This window comes from Contarinia nasturtii, unplaced genomic scaffold, assembly GCF_009176525.2.
Source record: "Contarinia nasturtii isolate CC-2019 unplaced genomic scaffold, AAFC_CNas_1.1 Cnas_scaffold_5245, whole genome shotgun sequence".
Taxonomy (NCBI): domain Eukaryota; kingdom Metazoa; phylum Arthropoda; class Insecta; order Diptera; family Cecidomyiidae; genus Contarinia; species Contarinia nasturtii.
Window position 1 is genome coordinate 1 of NW_022202522.1, and position 11,324 is coordinate 11,324.

Genomic DNA, 11,324 nt, shown 5'->3' on the forward strand with positions numbered 1-11,324 from the left:
TAATGGGGTCCTTGGAGCTACCAAGGATCATATCTAGCACCATATCATTCTGGGAATTTTTTTTTTTGCCTCAAATGTCATATCGTGAACCCCTCTACCACATGCAGCATTTTGAAATAAAAAATCTGGCCAATCCGCGGATGTTTACTCATGAGAGAATGCAAATTACATCATTTTTCATATAAAATGTATGTGAGTCTGGCCATACTCATGTGTTACGAATGTGACTCGCCGGATATGTGTACAACGGAGGGTTAAGAGCGCGGAATCCCCCTAGGCGCCAATGTTTCAAATATAAGATGGAGAAGAAATTCGCTTTTCAACCCAACGTTCAGCTCAAAAATATCAACATGTAAGCTTTATTAAGCATTAATGTTCGGCTCAAATATATCCGCTAATAATAATAATTCCGAGGAATTCCGCTTTCCCGAAGGATCTGCACAAATAATACTTCCGAAGAAATCCGCTTAAAATAATAATATCCAAGTATTCCGCATAAGTAATAATTTCGAAAATTTCGCTCCGAACGATAGTTCCCGAAAATCTGTCCAAAATAATATTTCCGAAGAAATCCGCTTAAAATAATATTTCCGGAGAATTCTGCACAAATGTTTCAAAATATTGACGAAATTTATGCTCGTTCAAAGTCCAGCACTCTTATTACAAAATATTCAACATATTATTCAACACACTTATAATAAGATGAAAATGATTTAAAAAAAACAAATTCGATAAAAATCACTTTAAAGTATTCAACGTGAATTCAATCGTTGAAATGGAAAAACAATTAAACATAATAAATGTCGCTAGCTAAATGCGTCCGCACTTGATGACCTTTGAACGAAGAATGTCGTTTAACCGCTCTTATAAATAACCACAAATGCTCACGAGCATCACGTACACGAAATTTTGACGATTTGTGAGGTTGTGTTTTGACGACCACGTTTTTCTGGCAAATTGTGAGGTTGTGTTTTTTCAGCACATTTTTCTTGCATTTTGTGAGTATGTGTTCTTCGACCATGTGGTTTCACCGAAAATTGAGGTTTTGTTGACCAACCATGTGCTTTCACTGAAGAATAAGGTTATGTTGACCGCCCATGTACTTTTACCGAAGAGTGAGGTTGTGTTTTTCGACCATGTGGTTTCGCTAAAAAGTGAGGTTGTGATTCACTACTTCGTGTTTGATTCGAAAAGTGAGGTTGGGGTGAACGACCGTGTGATTTTTGAGATAAGTAAGGTTTTGTCTCATTTTCGGCTCGATGAACTTCAGACTTTAAGCGCCAATTTGATCGCTTTTTCCGCTCACCCTCACTGTCTCTTTCATTATCTGCCGTTATAAGATATATTATGATATGTATTATGGTACTTACAGTGGTGGTGTACCTAAGGAATTGTAATGAGTACAACAAAGACGTGTGGTTCTATGTATGTCTGAAATTGAACTGAACTGATTTATTTAATATTAATTAGCATGCGTAATGAGTGCGACGCTTGCGCTACCGCACTACACCGTTGTCGAATCGTTCTTTCTCTTTCTTTCCTCAATTCCCGAGCCTCGACATCAGCTATTTGTATTCGGAATTTCATAATAGCTGTGTGATAAATCTCTTCGACCGCACGAAATAATGGCAATTTTTGCATGACCTTTTGCATAGTTTGCCATTTATACTAACATTTTTGTAGATTTCATTTGTGACTAACCGCATGCACCTCTCCCGACGATAGTCCACCTTCTGGCCTGGTGGGATTCGGTATTTTATCGATCTTATGCGAGGAGACTATCAAACATGTAGTTATTTGTTGTTAAAATTTCATATTTCATACATCTAGACTTTTTTGTGAAAATTCGAATTTTGGTACATTTGGCCGATTTTTGGTGGAATAGTCATCCAGAACGGTCGATAATTTATTCAATTTTGTTTGGCTAGTCACAGAGCATATTTACAGTTTCATTGGAGTACATTTTGGCCCATAAAATACTTCAAATGTTAGAAGTAACATTTTTTGTCATTTTTGGCCATTTTAGCACTATCAAAGGCCATATCGTGAAGACAAGAATTTTTAGGGAATTTAGCTATGTGGCGTTTTATAGCTTACCAGTAAACATATCGAAGTGTTAATAAAAGTTTTAAATATCCTTAGTACAGATCGATGTTAAGTGGCGAAAAAATAAATTTGTGAAAATAGGGGGGGCCGTTCGGGATATTGGGGGCAGGGGAGTACCCCACCATGTCAAAATTTGGTCGGATCAAAAAATAATGTTCTACAAAGTTGTTCAGAATGGCGTGAGAAATTTTTTACGAACCCTGCCCTCCAAGTCCCCCAAGCCCTTGGGGGTTGGGGTCATAGCTCCTTCACCCATGATTTTTTCGGGCCGAAACCTCGATTTTCAGAATCAGCATCCCAAAATACCCTAGAAATGATATTCGTCTCGAGCCCATTCACCGCAAGTCTCCCAACAATTCAGAGCCCCCCCATTAGGGTAAAATTATTAAAAGTCGATTTTTCACTTTTTGGGTGCGGAATTTCGCACTCAACTGTATGGCCAACTATAACTAATTTTATGTAAACATTTCATTTAGGCCATTGGGCACCCTCTTCCCTCACCCCCAAGGGGGCCCCCCTACAAAATTCACGAACATTTCGAAAAATACCCCGAAATTGGGTCCATGCCCAATCTAACCCCAAAAAATTACCTATAGGCTCCATACATTGTCAATCTCCCTTGACCTACAATTTACTCCTTCTAGCTTGTACCTTTAATTCGGGTCGAAAATAAAAATACTCCATTTATTTGTAACTTTACAATGGGATACGTAGGTTGCTCCATATTTTTTTTTAAAATGGTACTTATAGTGTTGCCCGATGTAAACCATTGTCATATTCGTAAAGTTTGATGTTTTGGTATGTATTCGTGCCCTGAACCTTTTGTCGTACGAACGCTATTTGTATTGTTTACAGTGACTGGTAAACTGCGACTCAACAAAAAAATGAATTTTACACGTGAAGATTTTCGTAAAATGATTTACTACGATTTTCGAAGTAAATTATCTCAACAACAGTGTTTCGATCGACTTCATTTGGCCTTTGGCAATGAAGCACCAACCCTTCAGACAATTTATAACTGGTACCGAGAATTCCGTTGCGGTCGTAGTTCGCTCAAAGACGAGTTTCATACAGGTCGTCCAAAATCGGCTGTTGTGCCACAAAACATCGATGCTGTCAGAAAACTGATTATGGAAGATCGTCATGTGACCTACCGTGAGATTGAGGCATCTTTGGGCATTTCATCCCACAGCATACATACAATTTTGCATGAACTCTTAGCCGTAAAAAAGATTTGCTCTCGTTGGATCCCACATAAATTGGCCGATGAACAAAAAATGGCTCGTGTGAGTTGGTGTAAAGAAATGCTCAAGAAATTCAATCGTGGTGCTTCAAAAGACGTTAATAAAATCGTCACTGGTGACGAATCGTGGATATATGCCTATGAGCCCGAAACGAAACAGCAGTCGACTGTATGGGTCTTCCAAAATGAAGATAACCCAACGAAAGTTGTTCGAGCAAGAAGCACTTCGAAGCGAATGGTCGCCTGTTTTTTCGGGAGAAGTGGTCATGTGGCAACCGTTCCACTAGAGGATCGTAAGACCGTCAATTCTGATTGGTATACCACCATTTGTTTGCCCGAAGTGTTTGGTGAAATAAGAAAAAACAACCACCGTCGCAAAATAATTCTTCATCACGATAATGCGAGCTCTCACACATCTTTTCAAACTACTCGATTTTTGACCGGTCAAAACATCGAACTGATGGGTCATCCACCGTACAGTCCTGACCTGGTACCCAATGACTTTTTTTTGTTCCCAAGCGTGAAGAAAAAACTACGTGGTCAACGATTTTCGACACCAGAAGAAGCAGTTGAAGCGTTCAAAACACACGTTTTGGAGATATCAGTTTCGGAGTGGCACGAATGCTATGACAAATGGTTTCATCGAATGCAAAAGTGTATCGATCATCTCGGGGAATATTTTGAAAAACAATAAAACCATTTTCGACAAAAAACAACTGTGTTATATATGTTTTTAAAAAAAATTATGGAGCAACCCTCGTATTCACCCCTTATGACTCAAATGGGCATACGTGTTTTCTCCCATGAAATTTACGCATATCAATGTAGTTTCCATTGGTATATAGTTTTGGCCGCCCTAAATGACCCAAATCGAAGGGCAAGGGTTCATTTTTATATTATTTTGACCCCCGCCCCGAACAAATCATGGGTGAAGGAGTTATGACCCCCAACCCCCAAGGGGGTGGGGGGAATTGGAGGGCAGGGGTCGTAAAAAATTTCTCTCGTCATTCTGAACAACTTTGTAGAACATTATTTTTTTATCCGACCAAAGTTTGACATGGTGGGGTACTCCCCTGCCCCCAATATCCCGAACGGGTCCCTTTCATTTTAACAAATTTATTTTTTCGCCACTTTATATCGATCTGTACTAAGGAAATTTAAAACTTTTATTAACACTTCGATATGTTTACTGGTTAGATTTAGGCCTAAAATCGGTGAAATTTTCAATACACCAAGTTAGGCTAGTGTTCGAGATAATGTACGTTATGTGTCCGGCCGAACGGTAATGGTTTTTGGCCAATTTGGCCACCCCACATTGAAATTTTTGTACATACATTGCAATTTTGCATCATACATATCGTAGGAGACTTGGTCCAGATAGAAGAAATTACACTCGAACATTCTTAAAAGCCAATCAACCGTACAAATCGTTTAAATTGACCGAATCCTGCAAATCCTGCAAATTAACCGAATAAACCGAACCGTCTGAATGTGCCGAATCAAGACGATCGTCGAAATCGTCAGATTCGAGCAGCAGCAGCACCATAAAAAGAAGTAATCAGCTGGCCATTTTTTTTAGGAGTAAGTTTGATTGCAATTTGTTTCATTACCGCTCACCATCAATTCTCATTGCGTATTCTTTCTCTTTTTCTCTTAATATACAACAAAATCTCTATAAGTATATACTTTAATTTACTATAAAGTATATACTTTCTTTTATAATTTCATTTTCCATTCTGTTTCATAACTTCCATTGATTATTTCCATTTTTTCCATTCTTTTCTTCTGATCAGCTCTAGGTACGTTCAGCCAATGGAACTCAATACATACATGAAAATTAAATTCTTAATATATAATAATAACATCTTCACACATCTTCACATATTTCTTCACCACTTGATAGCGTAGCATATCGTGAAATTTCAGATGCGTTCACGTGCAGGCTTTGGCATCAATCTGGATAGTAGCATTGTTAAACACAAAAGTTTACGACGTGAAGAGAATATTTATCCAATTAGAATATAAATCGCATTGTAAGCGTAAAACGATGAACAATAAATAAAACAACTGATGTGGAATTTCATCAAAAAACATTGGAAAACGCTGTTAAAATATATAGTTTAAAATATTAATTTGTCTATTTAAAATTGTTCGTTCGAACTCATTTGTATCATCTCTTAAAATATTTTATCGGAATGAAAACGTAATAAATTTTGAAGTGTCTTGTGCAATTTACGGTATTTTCACTATAATTTCTAGAATCTATTCGGTGTTATTTGAAATAGACATTCCAAGAAATTAACTTTCTTATACATTTAGATTTTAAAAATTAAGACAATAAAGGTGGGTTTTTTCTGAGATTATTGTTATGTATTTTTGCATATATGTATTTGTAAGCAAATTTATGTAGTGGAAACTCCATGAAAAGATTTCTTTCTCTTAATATATTTATATACATGCTCAAATTCTTAAGAAAAAAAGAACAAATGATTTATGAGAAATGAATAATTGAAAATACTTCAATTAAAGGTAATACATCTAATCCACGTTTATTCGAATACTATGAAACAATTATTCTAGAACTAAATGCACTACTATATTATTCTTTTATATTCAAAAAATCAAAATGAACGTAAACGCATTCAAACGATTTAAATGAAGTAACAAATGATGTATACAAAGAGTGTTTTTGTTTGTGTTAGTAATCATTAGAAATTGAACTATTTATTTATTACATGATATAGTATTCCACAATACTATCGGTTTTATAAAATATGAAAAACACTGTAAAAAACAACTCGAATTTGTGAAATGTAAAATATCGCATCTTATTTTGTTTTAGGAAAGATGCATTGATTACGTAATATAAAAAATGTAACCATTTATAATATTATTATTTTATCTGTCGCTCTGTTCTATAGTTTTCATATTTTTTGAACTACTCGATTTTAACAATACCAAATACATAAAAATCAACTATAAAAAATTCCTATTAAAATGTTTATGAAATCACCAAGCATCTACTGTTTCGTAGAAAATCAACACGTCAGCAATGATTCTTGAACTATTCTGTTCTTTCTTCTATATTATAATAAATCATGTTTGTAAATTAGAGATGTGAATATATTCATTTATATGATTCGATGCAATTATAAAAGACCATGCAATTTATTTATAAAATTTACAAGATGTTCCTTTTATATTATAAGAGTTAAACAAGCAACAGGTTTAATGTGAAATCAACGAAATTTTTGAATATTTTGAATTTTTTGAAGTCAATTATTTTATGAATCCGGTATTTGTATTCATTATTGAGAAGATTATTTTAAAAAAGATTATGTTTTCAAAATACAAAATTAAATTTAACTTTTTTATACAGAATAGAATAAATAGATTTCTAGTCGATGTTGATTTTTTATTTATTTTAACTAAATCAAGGTTTTCAAATATTTCACAGCTACAATATGGAACGAGTAGAGGTTACATTTTTATTTCAATTCGGCAATTTGCGCGATATGATTACTGTGCCAGTAGCAACGATAAATTTGAAATCTCTCAAGGATTTAGCTTGTGATTTCATAAATTCCAAAGTAAGTAACATTTAACGTAAAAATATAGTTCATTTTAATTTATTCCATGTTTCTCACGCATACAGATACCAGATAATGGTTTGAGTCATCTGTCAGAACGTTTACTTTTATTTCGCCATGATTATAAAAGCCCAAACATACTGCAACTGGTGAATTCAGTGGCCGATGTAGTGGACGAAACATTGATTGAAATTGTTTTAACTTCATCCCGTTAGTATTTATGTATCTAAAATATTTTATTATTTTTAGAATAATCGCAAAATGATCTTCTAGCTCAGTGAAATATTTATATTTTGGATGAAAAATTCACATTTTTTTAATATTTTGCATTATGTTTTTTAATAATCAAATAAGACAATATTTATTCTTAATATTAAATATTTACAAATGCATTTTTCAGCAATAATTTATGCGAATAATCATGATGATATACCAACAATTCGACCACATTCACTTTCTGTACACTCGTATAAAGCACCTACATTTTGTGACTACTGTGGTGAAATGTTGTTTGGTCTAGTACGACAAGGACTTAAATGTGAGGACTGCTGCATGAATTTTCATAAACGATGTGTAAATATCAAGACCAACTTATTTAAAAATTTCTATTCCATTACTTTACAATTCCTGATCCATTCCTTCGATTGATTTTCCATTATCATCATTAACATAAATTCTATAATATGGACTATGAGATTTTCAAATGACAATGACGATGATGATGATGATGATGATGATGATATAGAAATGTATGTGATATAGAAAGAGAGAGAGAAAATTTGTGTGTGTCCGGCTGAATGAATGACTGAGTGAGTGCGAGGTGATTGAAAAACCATTAGAATGTAAGAAACTATATAGTTTTACCACACAGTCGCAACAGCAAACAGATTGCTGACAAAATTGAGTTTTGGTAGTAGAGAGATGAGCTGTTGTACACACAATAGTAACGGAATAACGTCACAGCGACAACATGGTGCAGCGAAATACGTCAGCAATAACAAAAAAAGGTAATTGTCATATCGCTGTTCGATATCGGATATAATCATATCGATTGACATCTAAGCAATGGCACAAAGGGGTCGACACTTACAGAAGGCGAGGAAAACTCTATCGCTAAATCGGCCAATTTAAGAAAAAGTGTGCCAAAATTCGCGAAGATCTCACGAAGTACTCAGAGTGACCATCGCCCAAAAGTCGAGATTTCTGGATTACCAAGTATTCAACGAATCGTGTCAAGTGAGTTGTTTTTATTATTTGTTATTTTGTGGCTTACAAAATTTGAACACGAATTTCCTAAGTTTATTTACTAGTTTTTTTTTGCCATGATGGTGAAATATCAAGTCGGTGTTACACGATTGAAATACGAAAAGTTATTTGACCAACAAAAAAGTTATCATGTTATAGTAAAGGAAATTACCAGTTTGGCGAAGGAAATCCCAAACCGTGAGGATCGACCAATTATTTACGCAGTGGCCAATGCAAGATTTGCCGCAAATTCACCAATAAAAGGGAACCTAAGAACACCCTTGAGAGGCCTTATCGCTACATTGAACTACTATGTACTGTTAGTGCATGTGGATGAGTTCCGAACATCAACGACTTACAGCCGTTGTCATTGTGCGCCTCAAAAACCGAAATACCATAAGCCAGAGAGCAGAATCATTAAAGACCGGTAAGTGTTGTTATTGTTGTTGTTGATTGAAAAAAAAAAGAATAATTTGTTTCATAATATGTATATATCTAATATTAATGGGCTTTCTATTATTTTGTTTTCAGTTTTCTAGTTTGCCTCAACTGTACAGTCGTTCCAGTTACATGGTTTGATCAAATCCACAAGTCGAAGAAGCACCCGTCAAATGATAGAATGCATTTTGAATTCACCGCCGGAAATCATCGTCAACGCTTGGATAGAACAAAAGGAAATTTTTTCACCATTATTTGGGATCGAGATACGTTAATGCGTTACGAAACATGATCTACAAGACGTTGTGTATATTGAAAAAAGTAGCCATGCATCAACATTTTCGCCGTGAAAAAAGCCCACAAACGGTCTTGGCATGCACAGACAACCATACACTTTTAGTTGTCTAAGCTAAAAGTAGCGGTTTCGTGATTCAAGTACATTATAGTAATCATCATATTAGTAATCATATTAATGACAATTTTTTCTCTTCCACAGTGAACAACTACTACTACTACTACTAAATATCAAATTAAAGCAATGTTGTTGTCAATAATTTTGCGCTTAAACTATATACTTTCTTTTATAATTTCATATTCAGATCTGTTCCATTACTTATTGATTAATTTCCATTTTTTCCAACCCTAGGTAAATAAGGTCCCGGATAATTGTAGTAAAGCCGATCCATCCCGACGTGTATCGTCACTTCAGCCTCCTCGCGGACCTTCAGCAACTTCAAGTAATAATTCACTTGCTTCAACATGTGATGATAGTTCAAGTTCTACAGCCGGATCATCATTGGTAAGAAAGATGGCACAACTTATGAATGATATTCGAAATTAGATGAACAAAAAAGTATGAACTACGAATATTATGAATTACGATTAATATACGACAACTCAATATAAGTCCGTCCAAACAAAAATATGTATTTATAACATTTGATCTGGTATATTCTGAATACGTCAAATGCAAAACAAAATCATTATAGTTAATATGTTTTAAATTAAATGTTTATAAATGCAAATAAATATTTTGAAAATACGAAAATATTACGAAATCGTTTATATTATATCCGAAAAGAGAGACAAAGAAATGACATTTGAAGTGTATTTTTGTTGTTTAATCATAGAATATATCAGATCGTAAACTTTTTATGTATTTTGAATTAAAACATATATTCGTATTTTCTTTTATTTCTGTTCAATTTATTTTGTATGAACACAGCAAATGCCTACTTATCACTCGAATCGATCGTCGTCGGCAGAAAGTCGAGTTGGAATAGGACTGACAGAGCGTAAAATTCCACATACATTCTCAGTTCATACTTATACAAGGCCAACAATTTGTCAGTTCTGCAAAAAACTTTTACGCGGAATTTTTAAACAAGGCGTTCAATGTAAAGATTGTCAGTATAATGCTCATAAAAAATGCATCGATAAAGTGCCAAAAGATTGTCCGGGTGAAAAAGAATTAAGTTCAAGGGAACCGAATGACAGTAGCATTAGTAGTGAAAGTGAAGTATATATAAAAGATGATTTAAATGATAGTGATAATGAAGAATCTCCCAATAACAATAGACAAAGTATTGCATCTTCTATTATTTTGAATGGCTCAATATATCATGAAATTGTCAATATTGATGCCCCAAGTGATGAACATATACCTACAGATTGCGTTCAGCCACTTTCAAATAGTGCAAATATTCCTCTAATGCGAATTGTTCAATCAGTGAAACACACGAAGCGGCGAAGTGGACAAGTCATTAAAGAAGGTTGGCTAGTTCACCATACAAACAAGGATAGAACGGTTAAAAGACATTACTGGCGATTAGATTCAAAAGCAATAGTACTGTTTATATCAAATCATGGAAGTAAATACTTTAAAGAGATTCCATTAAATGAGATCATTTCAATCGATACTGCGCGAAATCTTAGTGAAAAAGAATCACATTGCTTCCAAATTCGTACTACAAACATAGACTATTTTGTTGGACAAGACCCTCTGCTAAGTTACAAAGTTGGTGAACCTCTTTTAATTCCCCCAGCAGACAGTGGTATTGGTGCTCATCTTGCAAAAAGCTGGGAAGTCACGATTCGCCAAGCGATGATGCCAGTCACTAATTATCGTAAGTCAAATTTTAAAAAAATTCAATATACCTGCATTGACTGCATTGTATATTCAAGTACTCTGTAAAATAGAAAGGAACAAATATTAATAATTTGGGATTTTTCACCAAAATAAACCAAATGAATAAAATGTTAGCACTGCAGAATTAAATTTAAATACTTACTAAAAGTAGCTATAATAAGACCTTGATGAAATCCTCCACAATACCTAAAGCTTACGGGCGAGAGTTTCGTGCTTGATCTTGGACAGAACGCAATGTTCCTTGTATTGGTTGTTGATTCTGAAAATAATGATTATAATTAAGTGAACTTCAAGTTAAATATAGTTAGTGTGCATTTTGAATAATCCATAATAGAATTTCCATTACAATTTGATAAATTTATTTCCCATGAATGAGTGTTGTAGGTCTTTGTAATCAAATAAAAAACCTCTATCGAGGTGGAGAAAGAGTGACGAAACTAAAATTTAAAACACAAAATTTTTGATATCAATTTTGTGACGAAAATAGTTGGTAGATATATTATACATTTGTATATTCGAAACGTTTCAGAAATTCTCTCTTTTTTACTTTGAG

At 34.2% G+C, this 11,324-nt stretch overlaps 2 protein-coding genes and 1 pseudogene across 2 annotated transcripts; all 3 read left to right on the forward strand.

The window, feature by feature from the left end:
• Positions 1-5,226: 5,226 nt before the first annotated feature.
• Positions 5,227-9,675, forward strand: LOC116351334 (serine/threonine-protein kinase D3-like). The gene is made up of 5 exons (XM_031783422.1): positions 5,227-5,692; positions 6,807-6,939; positions 7,005-7,149; positions 7,340-7,512; positions 9,269-9,675. The coding sequence occupies exons 2-5, from the start codon at positions 6,814-6,816 to the stop codon at positions 9,461-9,463; spliced, it is 639 nt and encodes a 212-aa protein (XP_031639282.1). The 5' UTR covers positions 5,227-5,692; positions 6,807-6,813; the 3' UTR covers positions 9,464-9,675.
• Positions 7,506-9,277, forward strand: LOC116351333. Its single transcript, XM_031783421.1, has 5 exons — positions 7,506-7,946; positions 8,003-8,175; positions 8,281-8,611; positions 8,716-9,057; positions 9,119-9,277. Exons 1-4 carry the CDS (start codon positions 7,861-7,863, stop codon positions 8,912-8,914), a joined length of 789 nt encoding a protein of 262 aa, XP_031639281.1. The 5' UTR covers positions 7,506-7,860; the 3' UTR covers positions 8,915-9,057; positions 9,119-9,277.
• Positions 9,313-10,831, forward strand: LOC116351331 (annotated as a pseudogene).
• Positions 10,832-11,324: the final 493 nt, after the last annotated feature.

Bases quoted from the DNA above. Each gene is read 5' to 3' on its own strand.
- LOC116351334 (XM_031783422.1), top strand. From the start codon at position 6,814: ATGGAACGAGTAGAGGTTACATTTTTATTTCAATTCGGCAATTTGCGC. The intron at 7,150-7,339 runs GTTAGTATTTAT...TGCATTTTTCAG, and splicing joins AATTGTTTTAACTTCATCCC to CAATAATTTATGCGAATAAT. The intron at 7,513-9,268 runs GTAAATATCAAG...TTCCAACCCTAG, and splicing joins TGAATTTTCATAAACGATGT to GTAAATAAGGTCCCGGATAA.
- LOC116351333 (XM_031783421.1), top strand. From the start codon at position 7,861: ATGAGCTGTTGTACACACAATAGTAACGGAATAACGTCACAGCGACAA. The intron at 7,947-8,002 runs GTAATTGTCATA...TTGACATCTAAG, and splicing joins GTCAGCAATAACAAAAAAAG to CAATGGCACAAAGGGGTCGA. The intron at 8,612-8,715 runs GTAAGTGTTGTT...TTTTGTTTTCAG, and splicing joins AGCAGAATCATTAAAGACCG to TTTTCTAGTTTGCCTCAACT.